Raw genomic sequence first — 17,477 nt, forward strand, 5'->3', positions numbered from 1 at the left:
TACCAGCAACATTTTTTCTATGGTTGCACAGAAGTAAAAATGCTGGTTCTAGGAATCTCATATTTGAGAATCAGCTGTGAGGATTAAATTAGGTTTGAAGAAGATATCATATTGGTGTTTATTTTAACACCACTTTTTGGTTTAGACAGTATTCAGATTTAAAATGTAAGTAACTGAATCACAATGAATTCTGGAGGATGAATCTATGGTTCAGCTAATGGACGCCTTACATAACCCTAAACCTCAAGAACTCAGACCTTATCTAGTTCAGTGGTTGTCAGCAGACACGAAACAGATAAAATTGGTCAAATACTGTGTATCTTTATCCATACAGACCCTGCATATTGTAGGAAATCATGGTGGCATTTCAACCATTTCAGTCTTTGAAGAAACTATGTAAGACATTATTTTTTTCCGTTTGATTATTAAAGGTGCAGGTAGCGACAAAGTACAGTAATACACACTGACTGTCAGGCAAGGTGGGAAGCACATGTCTGGCCAAACTTGCCTCCAGTCACTTCTAGCTGCCCCCCAGTTTCAGCAGAAGCGGCAAATGGTCTGCGCTGGCATTCAAAACATCTGTGCAGTCAGACTACTGGTGGCAAGGCCCCAGAGACCTGCCTGCCTGCACCAGCCTCTTTTGAACTGCAGATCCAAATACACTGCGCTTATTGGAATGGCATGTAACTGCAATTCTGAAGGGGGATCCTCCACTACGCCTTTGATGTCCACCACTGTGTCCAAAGCAGGCAAGCCATTCTCAGTGCTCGCTGTTTTCCATTTAGGCCGAGATTTTTCTATTCTGGAAAGGGATTTTTGAAGTGAGGCAGACAAAAGACAGATTTACATGGTTTGGACAGCTATGCTGTGACTGGAGCAAGACTGTAACTGAAGATTGCAATAAAGCTCTATACTGGGAACCACTTGTTAACATGGAGCATAATGAATGTATGTTTCATTAGTGCAGCAGATGACTGGGAGCATTTATTTGGATATTTTTTAAAGTAATTCAGACATGTGAGCAGGCATTAATAGATATTTGTGAGATGGCGTTTTATTCAATAGAAGTATTAATAACTGAATGAAATATGATGTTAATCAAATGTGTTGAATTGCTCCATCCTGCTCAACACTATCTGCTGCCACTGTCACTGACTGTCTGTGGGGTAAAACTGAGCTGCCACTCAGACCAAGTTTACTCAACGTGCTTCCTGGCACAAATGGGCATCAGAGGGGCACATGGGAGTTTTATCTCACCCGAAGTAAATCCAGGATCTGAGTTCATCTGAGTGGTCAGAATAGTGCTTGAAACTTATATTAGCCCGATGCTGTAAAATTAAATAAATGATGATCGTTTGAGGGTTTTATCTGGCTTGTATTAGATATATTCAACACACTGGTTGGTTGGTTGGTTGATATAGAAACTACGCAACAAGGAGAAAATAATATCAGATGCAAAACGTATACACCTCACTTATTCGTTTCAAAGTTTATTTGGTTTGTAATGTAAATAGTAATCTGGGTGACGCTCTGGTTCTGCTGCTGCTTCACTGGCATGATCCTGCCAGAGCTGTGCGTTACGCGCCGTTTGGCATCAAGGATCATGCATATGCGCACAACACAACCAAATGATCAGTATGTTTATTCTGTGGATTTGAATGTGTCCTCAACGTATCTTTTTAAAGAAACAATTCTGTGCGCTGACAAACAACCTATGACTCAAAGTAATAAGATCTTGTCAGCAGTCAGTAACATTATTGTTCCACTTGTGCCCAAACTGAATGTGTTGACTTCAAAGGTGATAAATGACATCAGAGGCACGGTCGGTCTTTTTTCAAGCCTCGGGGCTCCAGTGAACTCACCCATGCTGAAGCTGCAGCATCCCCGCTTGGTGCATAATTTGACACAGCGACCTGTCCTTTGAAGCGGACAATAAAAAGTCTCAGGAGGGCTAATCACATTACGCACCATTTGTCTTGCTTAAGTGAAGTGTCACAGCACCTTCCGTAGTAGTGTTTTAGTCACAGTCTGAGACAAGAGTGCTGCTGTACACGTCAGGAGGAAACGCAGACCTCCTGTAAAGAGCCTCCGGGTGTCTTCCTCTGCGCTGTGTGCCCAGTGCGCCTCCGGGGACCACCAAGGTTACTTGAGGTCGTGTCCTTATTGTGCCAATATAGTGGCATTTTTCAATATTAATGCAGGATGACATAATCAGCATTCATCAGTGGATTAATGTCTATTAAAATGAAGAAATTATGTTTTGTAATTTCTAAAGATCATATCATTTTGATCCTGTGACTTGAAATGACTTCAGAGTCTCATCTGCAATGGGAATTGGAGCATAATAGTTTCGGGGTGTTCCTCACTCGAACTTCCTCAAGCATGTCTGGTGTTAGACCCGGTTGGACTCCAGTTTGGGGAGGACCGGTTGAGAGGGACGAAAGAGTTAACCAGGGGGAGGGCGCCTGCACAGGGGCGTATAGTATAAAACCACCTCAAGAGCGCACAACAACAACAGCGTGTGTGTGTTAGTAATCCGCAGATTGATATGGTTTGACTTTTATTTCCTCCAGGAGGACTTCTCACAGACGCACGCCAGCCCTGCGTCTTGCTCTCGGTGGGCTCACAGTCCACAGCAGAATGGATGGATACTGTTTTTAAGGCAGAACTCCCCCGTGAAGTCTTAACTGGGAAGATACGTTTTTAACTACCTGTACTTTTTTTTCGCCTAAGGTAATCTCGTCGAACAGCGCGTTGGATGGTGCATAATGTGGACAAAACCAGAAATGCGTAAAGCGGCTGAAGTGGAAGTGAGGAAAAGTGAAGTGTGAGGCTGAGAATGTGGCGGGGACACCACGGGGCAACTGGGCTGCAAGTTTCCTGAGCTTGGAGATTTGGCGAGGGCGCAACAAGAGCGGAAAGTGTTAATGCTGCGCGCTGGATGAGCCCTGCACTTTTCACTGCACTGGATCAGCACATGAACTCATCTCATATTTGGCTTAGATTCAAACTATATGATCAATCTGTTAAAGGGGATACATCTTAATTTAGGACAAACCCACCGTTTAAAAAGAAAATCCACTGGGTCCAAATTCAACTAGGCAACAGCACTTCTTTCAAATTATTCGACTTCCCTCCTCCGATCCTTTTCCCTTCATTTTTGCAATTCTGATTCCCGAAGTGGCTCCGAAGTGGTGTTGCGGCTCCTCGTCCCCGGCGGATCCGGAGATTGGAGTCTCTGCACCGGGAGGAGGCGGAGTCGGACCTCCGGCCACACCGCAGGCTCCCAAGAGCGGCCGCGTCAAAAGGATGGTGCGACTGGTGGCGGAACTGCTGCTGCTCCTGGGACTTCTACTCCTTACCTTGCACATCACAGTGCTGCGGAGCAGTCCGCTGCCCCAGGGGAATGTAACTCTGAGTCTGGACTCAGCATTTACAGAGGTGAGTTAGGAAACCTATTAGTGGTGAGGTGCTTTCCATGAGGGGGATTTCTTGGGGGAAATTTGATGCAAAAAGGTGAAGCCTACGTGAGGGGTCTCATTTGGTCACAGATGGGTTTGATAAAATGCTCATATGAGCCTATGGCCCAGGTAATATAAATCGCCCATTCCTGTGAGTCTTAAGAGATTGTTGACATACACACGGATGTGGTCTCCCCAGGGTGCCCCCCCCCTCACCTCACCCCACCCCCCAGGGAGTGGCAGGGAGCCAGCATAGGGACAGAAGATGAGGCAGGGTCAGAGATCAGCCCCCTACACCAGACACACCTCCCTATTGTTGAGGGTTAAATGCTAGCTGCAGGCACTTCTCTGTCATCATGGGCTCATCACTGTCATCCAAGTTTTCAGTTGATGGGGCTGAGGGTCAGAGCTGAACCTCTGTCGGTGCCCACCCCCCCCCGCCTCACCCCCACCACTATCACCAACACACATTCCCCAGAGCTGTGCTTGGAGAAGGTTCTGGCACATTACTGATTTCAGATCAAGCCTTTAAAACCCAACTTGTTTTATTTGAACCTGCACTCACATGTGCTCACATGTGTGGACAAGGCCACATGAAAAGATCAGATTGGCCTATCAGTGTTCAGTGAGAAGGAGAAATGATAAATTGAAGAATATAAGTAAATATAATGACTTTTGGAAATCTTTTGACATTCGTGTAGTCTGGACAAAATGTAGTTTTTAATGACACCTTTGTGTTGGTTGTGGCCCAGTTTAGAAAAGTGCTGCAACAGAATTTCACAAGGGAGACATTTGTCAACATGACACCACTTAAGACAGGTTTAATCGTTTAAATGCCCATTTTAACATCAATATAAAGCACACAGACTCCAGCAGAGCCCCAAATTCTGACCCGAGGGTTAAGACGGGTCTGGGATCAACAGGCTTTTTTAGAGAGTGCTGAGCATCCTTCAGCTGCTTTTTGATGTATATTTAGCATGCTACTGAAATGCTGTCTTCATGTCCCAGTGATAAATGGGTATTTATGTCAACTCCCTTCATAAATGTTTTTATTGGGGCTTGGGGGGGGGGGGGGGAATGGAAAGAATTTTTACATTAACAGAGGATGGTGAGGGTAATTTCGCTTATCTCCATTCCGACTACCATCACTGTAGACTGACCTGCGCATATGCAACAGCAAGCCTGTGTTCGGTCGGATATTAGGGCATGCAAAGCTGAGGAAGTATTCCAGGTATTTATCGAATATTTGTCACACAGCCAAATGCTGGATCAGACAAGCAGGGTGAGGACCAGGAGGTAGTTTCTCCTGAGGAATCACAGTGAAAAATGCTGAACGCATGCCACCCATTCCAGCCTCCACGCCGCTTTTGTCATAAATTCACATTTACATAGAGATTCTGGCCTGCGATGAAAGAGCCCAACATTGCCACCCATGCCCCATGTTGAGGCAAGCGCTGAATGGTTTTTTCTGCTGGTGAATGCTCTGACTATGTGCAGATATGCTTCACTGGTCCGCCACTGAAGACAGTGATGTCATCTTTCAGCCGGGCTTGTCACGGCCCAGGGGGTGTATTGTCATCCCAAGGTGTCATATTTAAAATGGCATTCACAGAAACACAAATGACAGGATGCGGCTCCATGCACCTGTAGCGGAGAGAGAAAACTCATTATCATCACAGACCCAGGAAGGGAGATTCATCCACTGGACAAGAACATACAACTATTCAAAAAAAAAAGTTGTGATTAATAATGTGCTGAATAATTAATTATGGTTTTTTACTTTTTCTTTTTTTTCTTTTTTTTTTTTTTTTGTCTTGTCTAAACAGTTCCATTTTGAGCTCATACCTGCTTTTCTCAGCTGGATCATGTAAATAAACACATACGTACGCCCTTGTATGAGAAGGGTGACAGGGGAAGGATAGTTTTCTCTTCCACCTACGTAAGTGTAGTGCTGAAAAGCATCTGGCACAATGTGCACTGCCTTCATTTCCTGCCAGCGTCCCTGGGGGAAGGACCCCTGAGTTGCTCCCAATTGAAAATGGAGTCATGCCCCTTTAAGCAGCCCTCACAAAGTGAAAAAGGGGGAAGCGGGAAAAGAAGAGGAGATACTGTGAGGAGGGAGAAGGGGGTGGCTTGTGTATGCAAGTGTTCATTCATGGCTTTTGAGAGTAGGGGGTGACATCCTGGGAGGCCCCAGATGAACTGAGGAATGGTGTGTCACTTTTGATCTCCAAATTAAAGCATTCTCCTCGTTGAGGAAGATCTCAGATGAGTGACTGTAAAGCAGCCGGCCATCAAAGAGGAACACTGCTGATTTTTCCTTTAACATTTAAATGAGTTGCTCCTATTGCACCGTTACAGTCTCAGCAGTATTAGAGAAAACTTCATGTTTTTCTCATTACGTTGTGTTAAAAAGCTCCACTCAGAGTCATTTGGAAAAGACAGAGCGCGGTGTTTATGTCGACATTAGGAACGGACAGACTTTACACAACTGATACACAACTGCCATTCCTTCCTGATGAGTAATTCCTATGTTCCCTGTGCATTCTTTCCATTATCCTCAACTCAACTGACTGTCTTCAATCACTCTGCTGAAATACTGATTGAGATTGAAACTGTGGACGTATAAAATTTCGTGGTTTGTCCTTCACACTGCTAAGCTCCCAGATGGAAAATATAGATTTAGTGAAATCTCAGTGCTTATGGGGAAAAAGCAGCTTAGATTTCCCTCTTTCTGTCCAGTTGGTGGTTTTGAGCAGCACTATCTCAAGGCTTTAATCAACAGCGTGTTATTTAAGGCTGATATTTTTCCGTGGATTGGCAAGATTTTGATGTGTTTCCTACAGGGAGAAAATCAGCATCAGCGTCTTGTTGGCACCAGAGAAAGCGAGACAATAAACTGAATGTCAGTTCTCTGTACACATTCTTGTGTCATCTATTGTCTAAGCTTCGGCTGTTTGGTGGCTGAAAATTAAATTTGTTGATTTGACATAACAAATTGATGTAGAGACAAGTAAAATTATTGTTCTCTGAGGTACACTGTGGATGATGCTGGTTTATAGATTAGTTACTAATTAGAGTTTAAATTCAGAATCAGGTGGGTAGTTCTAGGTGAGGAAAGTAAATGAAAGTTTCCAACTCACCTGAATGTAGCTACACTTGGCAGCTAGCAATATGGCCCGTTACTAAGTGATAACTGGTGATTGCATCACCTTTTTCAGTTTTTTTTTAAGACATCATAAATGTCATTAGACATTACCTGAGCTGATCATGGATCAGTTTGTAACCTGTGTAGCTTTTTACAGCTGACAGCCCAAAGCAAATTGTCCACGTTGATAAAACCTGTTGTCAGCATAACACAATCCCTCGATATCAGAGTTTAACATGAAACTCACTGCAGGTACGTTTTAGGTGGTGACAGTGGACAGTGCTTAATTTGTGTTTTTAGTTCCTAAGCAGTTTAATATTTTATTGTTACCACTGGTTTTGTTCAAACTTGCAGCACTACTGGAATATTCAGTGTATATTTTTGTTTATAAACTACATTCCTATCCCTCTATCTGCTGGATAATCTATACCCTTAACATAAATCAAATCCCTAGATTCCTGCATTTGCCCATAAACTGACAAATTCCCTGCATTTACATCCGGGCTTCAGCTCCCCATGCTGAATGAAACACCATCACAAGTGCTGCTCTGGGATTAATCAGAATACTTTGAATTTGATTTTAAATAAACCAAATTTATGTCAGGATTAGATTATCTGCCTGCCATGTGTAATACAGCATAATATGACACAACAGAAGATTCAGATAGGATTAGACTGGATAACGGAGGATTAATCTGCTTGCAAACACTGTGACTGGGTTTCATGACCCAACAGATCGCATGTTCTGAAACATTTGTGTTGGCATCTGCTTTCTCTTATTAGACCAACTCATGGAGAAAGTTGTAAAGTCATTACTCAATAACTCAGTTATTGTTTGTATTTATTTTTTAATCAGTAGCCTGAGTATCTCTGGAGGAATTTCCTTGAATGACAGGTGTTGTAGATGAAAAAACGTCACTGCCTTTCGACGGCAAAACAAGAGAAATTGTTAGTTACATGTTTTCCGGCAGTGGATTTAAATGACTATCTGTGGTATCAATATCATCAAACAGTAATGTCTGGACTGAAGATCAACTTGTGTGGTCTGAGGTTAAATATAATCCACCCAGGTGAGATCAACCACACCATACTTTAATTACAAATATATGTACCCTATGTTTTTACATTGCGACTGAACCTGTAAGGGTTGTGTTGGGGCTGCTTCCTCAGTGGAGCTCAGTTACAGCCACTGAGTGACTTCTGAAGGCTGGGAACTTGAAAGGCAGGGTTATCACATGGTCATCTCAAAGCCCAAGTACTTGCGATAGAACCAAAGAGGGTCCTGTGATGTTCACATAAAGGGTCGATAGCTGATGCACAATCTATGCTGCTGAAATGATCTCTCTGTGTACTGAGCTCGCAGCCATAATTGTTCAGTTTGTGGTTTTAATTGGAATCTGTTTTTTTTCTCCCTCAAATTTTATGATTTTTTAACATGGATTCTCATAAAAACTCATCATATCTACAGTAACCTCTCCCTTTTGCAGACCAGTCTCCTCTTCTTCCTCAAAATTATGGGCAATTGTATAATCATTGTAATTATGGCAGTTGCTCACATTGAAAAATTTGATGTGAAAGTTTTTACATTCTTTGAAATGCGTCATATTATCACTCTAACTCCATTTGGTCTCTGCAGTAGTAAGGAGTAGCCCTAACTGGACAGGGAAGTCTTTCTTTGCAGCCAGCCGCTGTCCCCTCTGTGGTTGAATTCAAGTTACATGTACATTTATAATCCTTCCTCCCTTGCTGTGCAGCTCCATTTACAGCGCCTATATTGTCCCAGAGTGCACCTTGGCTGGACACAAACAGCTCCACTGGGGGCTTTTATTCCCACCACAATGTGGCTGAGCTGACACTTTGTCTGTGACTGGCCACCGCAACTGTATAGCACTGCTGCCATATTCTCAGGCCTCAGCCCAACCACAAAAACACTAGGGAGGAAGAAAGGGGACATGAAAAAAGCAAACAAGGAACAGGATTGATGGCTTTCTTTGATCTTATTTTCTGCCAACCCAGAATGGATGATTGCTGACTACTTTTGGCTATCTGTCCAGTTGAGGAGTAATTGTTCCTTCTGTGCGTACCTGACAGGGGACATATGCCCCAATTGTCCTTTTGGGACAAATTTACAACCCCCCCTGACAGAAGACCAAATGTTTTTTTCTGTCTACAAGAGGACAGATGTAATTATTTTGCACTGTTTGCTTAGGTTTCTCTATATAACCTCAGTGCAGGAAAACCATCAGTCTCACATACTGTAGCTCTTTTCTCCCAGCCAGTAACAGAACATACTATAAATGCCCACATCATATTGCTATGGTAAATCAGCAGCATACTGCCAGGCTGTTAAAAATGGAAACATATACAGCCTTACTGTGAGACTGGCTGTGGATGCAGGCTGTAGTCGTGTTATATTTTGGTGGAAGCAGACAGACGCCTCAGTTTGCCTCAATGTGTCATCGGCTCCTTCTTTCTGGGCTCCGAGTAGTCGAGAATCCAGTGTCTGCAGGATTCATGACAGGGGTCACAGCCACAACAACCTCTGTCAACATGCGAGATCAATCTGTTGATGTTGCTGGATGTGCCAACTCTGTAGAAGTGACATACAGGGCCATTAGTCTTTATATTAACACAGAATATTTTTATTTGGTTTTCATTTTATATCCGTTCTAATCTTCTATCATGAATGTACACACCAATAATAGATTAATATTATGTTCCTGTCTCTCCACAGCAGAACAACATAAATGCAAAAAGCAGCTCCTCTGTCCAGCTGGCTCCTGAAGACCGGAGGTCTGGTCCAGAACACCGGCTGGCTCTGCCCTGGGCGAAAGGCAGCAACGTACACAGGGACGGACCTGGTACTTTCCTGCTAGATCTGCACAATTTCCCCGACCTCTCCAAAGCCGATATCAATGGACAGAATCCCAACATACAGGTGATGATGTGTGTCTGTGCACCTGCCAGTGCGCTTTGATGCTTTCACTCACTTGTAAGACATGGCTACTCAAGCACATAGGACAGGAAGAGCAAACAGGAAGAAGGAGAATAGTTTGGTGCACATCACTACCCCCTTTTTCTCCCCCTTGTCACCTTTCACACTTCCTGGCTCATAGTGAAGCTTTAGATAGATACTGAGGTCTCACGTCCATCATAATGACAGCTAAAAGGCAGACACTAACCAGCAGTGCCTCACTACTAACCCATATGCAGGAAGACAGACGGCAGCTTATGTAAATGTGTGGCAAACCCTTGCCCATAAGTCCCTCAGTGGTGCAGATGGCCGAGTAACCGCTGCCATGTTTAAATCATTCTCCTGTCTAATCCAGCGAGGGGGTCTTTCCATTTCTGAGAGCATCACTGCTAAATCCGAGCACGAACAAAGTGTATTAACATCTCAAGACGTGGGAAGAGAGCAGAGCAACCAATTGAGCAAGGGCGTGAGGCTGTGGGAGAAGGGGAGGAAGGGGGGGGGTGTCTTTGATCCTGGGATTCATCTGGCTTTCATGGTCTGGAGGAGGCTGAGTAGCCCTTTGAACTTTGTGTTTAGGTGGAGAGGGCCCGAGAGGTGGGAGGGTGGCTGTGGGGCAGGGGTGGTGGTCTCCCCTCATCTGGGAGGCACATGTGTTAGGACAGAAAGGGGGAGGGGGTAATATTGTGTGAAGGGGTATCAGAAAGTGTCACCTCACAGCACCCGATTGATCGACTCTGTCCTAAAATGTTATTGAAGCATCTCCTTTGATGAGTCTGTATTGAATATCGACTTTAAATTGACTTGTGTTCTTTCATACAGGTGACCATAGAAGTGGTGGATGGACTGGAGGGCCATGAGCCGGAGAAAGGCCTCCGCAAGGAAAGCAAACCCAACTGGGCTTCTCCTAACTGGAGAAACTGGTGGCCTCATACTTCTTCTTCATCCTCCTCCTCCTCCTCCTCCTCCACCACTCATCAAACGGAGGATCACGATCGCTCATACGGGACCAACAGTGAAGACAGCAACTTCCTCAGGCCACCGCCAGACTGGGACAGAAGAGGAGGCACTGGGGGAGGGAGCAAAGCTCAAACTGAATATGGTGAGAATGACAGGAGGGTGGTGTTTGCAAGGGAACGAGTTCACGATGCATACTGTAGAATATTTATTTAGCAGGATCCATAGGCTCTTATTTGAGCACTAGTCCATCGTTTCCACAGATGCTCATAGTCTGATGTGGAATCTGTAATTTGCAGATTTGCTGATTTAAGCTGTCACCATAATAAGTGCAGTCATCCCAGGCGAGCCTTTGGGAGCCCCTGATTGAAGCCTTTAACACTCTTTTATGAGATGGATTCCTCTGCGGTGTGGAGCTAGCTACGTGACACAGTTTAAACGCCTGGCGACATCAAAGTTCAGCAGCAGGAATGGGGCCAGGAGCACTGTTCGGCTGCCACACCATTCTCACAACACTCTCCAAAAGTATCCCCGCAGATAAATCTGCCGTGGAAGAATTTACACTCACTGTCATACAGTGTGCGTCGGGCCCATGTTGTAGCATGCCCAAACCAACATGGTCGAACAGGAATGCGTGTGCTGTGGAAAATATCATTTCATCCACTTGCACTTGCACTGCAGTGGTTAGGAAGGCGATTTTATAATCTTTTTTTTTGTCAAACCATAGCCCGTGTTTAATGTTCGGGGCTTATCGCTGCGGTCAGCTCTCACTCATACCACACTAATAGACAAGGAAATATTTTATCATCATTACTGTCCTGGTTTTAGACCTAATAATCATAATTGTGGACAAGCGGTGAGGGTCATCCATCACAATCCCTTCATAATTTATTCACTTGTGGGCTGAGGGCAGGTTATTATCAAGTTTTCTAAATTCTGAGTTTTGTCTGAGTGGCCACCAGCTCTCTGTAATAAGCTATGGAAGGGGGACAGGAGCAGTGTTAGACAGCTATCTGGCCTTTATTCATATAAAATGCTCATAATGAAGGGCAGATGGCAGCTGGGGGAATTACTTCCATCCCAACATGCCCACATTAATTCTCCTCATTGATGGAGTACTGCTTTCAAGATGTGTGTGTGTGTGTGTGTGTGTGTGTGTGTGTGTGTGTGTGTGTGTGTGTGTGTGTGTGTGTGTGTGTGTGTGTGTGTGTGTGTGTGTAGTATTGATGGCGGTGGTGGGCTGAGGTGGTCGTAGAGCCTGGTGTAACTGTTTCCATGTATACCCATTACAGCGATCTGCTCAAAGATAATTGGAGTTAAAGAGGATTTCTCGCCATTTCACTTCCCATTTTCAAACCAATGAATCACAGATAGAGCAGCCGAATGGTGTCCTGTGCCACTGAGCCACTGATACTCAGGCGGCACAGAAAATGTATATTTGTAAATTGCCTGCTGGATCCCGTGGGGCTTTGTTGGAATTTGCAAAATGCCGCCACGTTACTTCACTTTCTGAACACAGTGAACAGAGTGAACATGTTAACATTAACAACATAGTGTATGCATGTGTGTGTGTGTGTGTGTGTGTGTGTGTGTGTACGCAGGCTTGCGAGGTATATGCTTTTGTGGGGCAGAGTCAAAGACAACTTGGAGCTCCCCTACTTCCCCTTTCATGTCCTCCCCCCACTTATTATTAGTGAGGCATGCTAACAGGCCTGAGTAGGTTCAGCATCTGGCCTGCATCAGAGCTGAGGATCTCTCTCACTCTTTCTCTCTGATCCAGACTATATGGATGGAGAGGGGGACTGGAGTAACTGGTCAGCGTGCAGTGTGACCTGTGGAAATGGCAACCAGAAGAGGACCAGGTCTTGCGGTTACGCCTGCACAGCCACGGAATCCAGGACCTGTGATATGCCCAACTGTCCAGGTAAAGTCTTGACCTTGGATCACAGAACAAAAAATAGAAATCTTTTGATCCACCTTACACTGTTAATCCATCTCTCTAAAGGTATCGAGGATGCCTTCAAGACTGCAGCGACTGAAGTCAGCCTGTTAGCTGGAACAGATGAGTTCAATGCCACAGAGCTCTTTGGTGTTGGTAAGATTCTGCCTGCTCTTGTCTTACTGCAGACTATCCCTCATTCAGATGTTCTTACATTATCAAAGGCAGTTCATCCATCTGGCAGCAGAGTTCCTGCACACACTTAGCATTCCTCATGCTCGGGCTGCGGCCCATTACTGTGCAGAGATGAAAATGTGCAGCAGGGCAGGAAGAGCACAGTATGCCACTGCCCACTCTGTCTTCATCTGTCTGTTCTTAATCAGCCCAGTGAAAACACACCTTCATGTTAAACATTACACCCTCATACACTTCTGGTTTCATATTCTAGTGCTGGTGTGTGTCAGGGAAGAGATGTAGCACTAAATAGTGTCTCCATTCCTTCCAGACACAGACAGCTGCGAGCGATGGATGAACTGCAAAAGCGACTTCTTGAAGAAGTACATGACCAAGGTGGCAAACGACCTTCCCAGCTGCCCTTGCTCTTACCCAACTGAGGTGGCGTACAGCACGGCAGACGTACACGACGCTCCCACGCGCCGGGATTTCCGTTGGAAAGACGCCAGCGGGCCAAAAGAGAAGCTGGAGATCTACAAGCCCACGGCCCGTTACTGCATTCGCTCCATGCTGACGCTGGAGTCCACCACGCTGGCCGCACAGCACTGCTGCTACGACGACAACATGAAGCTCATCACTCGCGGCAAAGGGGCCGGCACACCCAACCTCATCAGCACAGAGTTCTCAGCCGACCTGCACTATAAGGTGGACATCCTGCCCTGGATCATCTGCAAAGGGGACTGGAGCCGCTACAACCAGGCCAGGCCGCCAAACAACGGGCAGAAATGTCCTGACAACCCCCAGGACGAGGACTACTACAAACAGTTTGAAGAAGCAAGGGAATTCTAGCCCTCTGTAGAATGAAAGGAGAGAAAAAAAACACACACTGCTTAAATATTCAGCTAAACCTCAAAAATGGTGCTGAACCATTTTTCATTCTGTTTTAGGTCAAATAACAAATGAACTTTTAGGCTCTGAGGAACAAGACTTACTGCTCCAAGAGGAATGAAAATCCAACAGAGTCTGAACCCTCACTTGGTCAACGAACATTTCTTGACTTAAACAAAAACAGGCACAAAATGTTGCTTTGTTTTTAATTTTTCTTTTTTTTTTTAATAAAACATGCCTCTGAAATTGCGCCAGTAATTATAACTCTGGCAGATTTGGTCACTAAAGGGAGAACTGACTTTGTATTGTTAAAAGGGAAAATTGTTATTTTAGGAATGTCCATTTAGATTGTGTCCGTGTTCGTCTCCCTAGATTGTTTTGGTTTGTTTTGTGAATCTGAGAGGCCTGTGATAATACAATAATGAGATCCTCCAGGAATGTGTCGGGGTGGGGGTGGGGGCTTGGGGACAGAGGACAGGATATAAAACTTATCCCCCCCCCCCCCGTTTTGTCAATTGCAATATCCAGGTTCTCATGTAAGCTTGTGAGTATGTTTATTCAGCATGCACATTTTAAAAATTTCTACCAGTAATTTACCACCGTGTCCATTGTGTCTCTGAGGCAGATCTCCATTGTAAAAAGCCTGCATTATTTTTGTAAAGTATTTATTAAGCTGTAGCTGCGTCTGAGTTGGGTGTCTATGACTGTGGTTTCGGATTCACAGACTGTATGGCTGAATGCTAACTTGAGATTCCTCCCCAGCTCAAACTCCACCATCCCTGTCTCAAGTTAGGATTAAACCGTAATAGACCGTAAAGAATGTGTGAATTCAAATGTATGGAAAGATTTTTGAAATATAAATCTATAAATAAAATTTTAAAAATGCCATTGAATGTGTTGCTATAAAAAGAATTTAAAAAAAAATCTTTGCATGCATGATCTTCAAAATACAATTTCATGCAAAGTTTCATCAGGAACTATTAGATTTCCCTCCTGCTGTCAGAGGAAATTCATCAGTAGTTAAAAAAAAACGAAAAACACAGCTCATCAGTTAAACTCCTCCACCAGGCTTAAGCCAGCGCACAAGTCTTCCATTAGTTCCATCCAGTGTGGCTCTCCGGCCAAGCCTTTTGATGGGATTGTGATATTTCTTCAGAGGGCGAGGAGGGTAAGATTCCCTTGAATGCGACTCAAATTATTTGTCTTTGGCATGTATCCTTGCATTCCTGAGTAATTTCTCAGTGTACACACGCACTCACACACTCACACACACACACTCAAAGCTGCCTGTCCATTGCAGGGACCTCTGACCATTCCCTCTCTGCTGAGTGCTGCAGTCATTGTCACACAGAGAAAGCCATTCATGGTGCCCTCATTCCTGCAGTCTTGTGTGCGGCACAGCTGCCTGGGTGCAGGGCTTGTCTTTATAATGAAGCAGGCCCCAGCACGTTCCACACCCCTGAGGCGCTACTCGCAACCGCCTAGTTGCTTCACTAGTCATACAAAATTCCTCCACACACGTCCTTCGACCCATTTATCCCAAAAAAAAAAAGCCTTTTATCAACAACCCACCCTCAAACGCTCACTGTAAATCACTGATATTCTTTTAAACTGCAGATATATGTCTCCCTCAGTATTATCAGACCCACAGTATGTAAAAGCTGTCTTCTGTCCATCTCTCCAGTAAAAGCATGGTTCAGAGCTAAGATTACAGTAACGGGTATAGATCGTTATCGTAGTAGACCGTCTGCTGAACAGGCCATGAAGATCAAAGCAAGGTGTTCGTCTTTATTCTGAAACATTAAGGCCGAGCTCAAATTGATGACACCCCAGGCCCCCAACTCCCCTCTCCGAGCCCGGTATCTCTTCTCCAGACAGGCTCCACGTGTCTCGAGAGCACGCAATTACTCATATCCCCTCCTCACTTTTCATATCTCATCTCTTCTCCCCTCCCCTAGAAACTCTAGCACAGCCTGCAATGTGATTCCTGTGCCAGGGCGCAGGTAGGAATACAGACACACGATTTAGAGGCTGTATGTAATCGGTGTTAAATGCACGAGGCTGCAGACATACTGTAGACCAGCGAGTACAGAGAGTACCGGGAAAGCTTGTTGCGTTGGCTGTGGGACGTCTATGAGGCCTCGCTTTTGTGTTACTATTTCCAGGACCCTACTTTGGTATGTTTCAAAGGATGCAAAGCACCATATTAGTGGTATATTGTCAAGGATCCGAAAGGGCTCATTAAGCATCACCAAGATATGATTGTTGGTATTTTGCCTCTATTTTTGTTATGAGAAGGAAATTATGTCCAACGTACTTACACTGTTTTAGACCAAGTTTGACAGCGCTGGCTCTGGGATTTCTCAGTAGATCTCCACACAAGCGCTAACTGTGGGAATATGAAAACAAGAGGAGTTAAAAAGGAGAATAAAGCAGTGGAAACTTGGATGAGTTAATGTTGTAATAAATGAAGCGAAAGCTCAGCTGTTCCCCACCTCTTTTCTCTACAAATATTTCACATTAAAGCGAGTCCAGGTGGTTTGTTGTCCATGCTGGAGCTCACTGTGAGGATCTTTGTGAGTGAATAACCAGGGTGCATGGTGGCAATCAGGCATGTCTTTGTTTTGTGGCGTGGTGCAGATGTGGCAGAACCGTTTTTAGCCTCACTCCCTCACTTTCTTTCTCTCACTCCCTCTACTCCCGCTACTTTATGGGTGGTGTAGCACAATGCAGGAAGTGTCTGGGCCGCAATACCACAGGGCTCAAACTGCACGGCAAACCTAATTAAAAGGTTTTTCTTTGGTCTTCTAATCTGGAATAGCTGACCTGGAGCAGGAGACTGCTTATCTAGCCGTACTGTCCCTCCCTCTCAACCTTCACCCCCAGTGTCCTACCAGCAAAAACAGGGGCAGGGCCGCTGGCATTCTGCTTACCTTTGGCTCACATCTTTGGCACAGCAAGTCAGGGGAGGAGGAGGAGGTGGTGGGGGCAAACATGTGCCTGAGTGTGCAGCTGAACAAACAGGTCAAGTAGCTGTGGAGCATCTGAGAGGGCAGACTGCCTTACTTAACCCCTGCTGCCAGGACATGGCTGAGGTGCTGCAGGGATCTGTAGCCACACCATCTATGGCAGAACAGTGACAAAGAACATAACTAAAGGCTCCAATTCACTTGGATGTATAGCATCACCATTCAATAGTCTTGTTAGATGGCCCTCATGGCCTTGAGAGGTACCTGCCCCTGGCTCATGTCGTCTATGTCAGTTCAAACAAAAGCTAAAATAACACGCACCCGCTCATAAATTCACACACTCAGAGCTGTCACATTAATGAGGACAGCAGAGGAAAAGGGATCTGCTTTGCCCCCTCATAAAAGAGTTATTATATTCAGTCATGCTTTTCATTGAGCTAAACTTATGACTAATGCACCACCAGATTTTATACGCTCTGCTAGCATCATGTGTTAATAGAAGTGAGTGGAAATCAGTTTGACTCAAATGCAAATGGACTTTTAAAGAGGCAGACATTATTTCAAATCTAACGGATCATTACATAGAAAAATAACATCCGTTTTCAGTCACCAAACACATACACAAGATCATTGATTTCATTGTAAGAGAGAAAGCAAATGCAGCCACGGTGAAATCCTGCACCGTGTCCTGAGACTATGATACTGAAATGCTCCACTGCTTGGCTCCGAACACGCTATCAGCAGATCCTGATGTGGATAACGGTGAGTGAAGTCTGGCGGTGAGTGAAGTCTGGCTCCTCTGTTTCCTCAGGGTACGCTCAGGGTACGCTCTTGCTTCGTCTGACAAAGGCAGCTCCATACATTGTCTGGTTTTACCCCATGAGTAAGAACTGATGTCAGACAGCAGCACAGAGGGCTGTAGCGGTGTCGAAGGGGTTGGTGGCTCTGAGGTGGTGGTTTTGGGGCAAGG

The 17,477-nt window shown here is 44.9% G+C and overlaps 1 protein-coding gene across 1 annotated transcript; it reads left to right on the forward strand.

Moving 5' to 3' along the window:
* The first annotated feature begins 2,500 nt into the window (after nt 1-2,500).
* Nucleotides 2,501-14,426, forward strand: ism1 (isthmin 1). The gene is made up of 6 exons (XM_023400103.2): nt 2,501-3,441; nt 9,344-9,547; nt 10,403-10,682; nt 12,318-12,461; nt 12,543-12,632; nt 12,982-14,426. The coding sequence occupies exons 1-6, from the start codon at nt 3,310-3,312 to the stop codon at nt 13,497-13,499; spliced, it is 1,368 nt and encodes a 455-aa protein (XP_023255871.1). The 5' UTR covers nt 2,501-3,309; the 3' UTR covers nt 13,500-14,426.
* Nucleotides 14,427-17,477: the final 3,051 nt, after the last annotated feature.

This window comes from Seriola lalandi, unplaced genomic scaffold (assembly GCF_002814215.2).
Source record: "Seriola lalandi dorsalis isolate HSWRI2012SDOR001 ecotype SW California unplaced genomic scaffold, Sedor1 jcf7180002052131, whole genome shotgun sequence".
Lineage (NCBI taxonomy): Eukaryota > Metazoa > Chordata > Actinopteri > Carangiformes > Carangidae > Seriola > Seriola lalandi.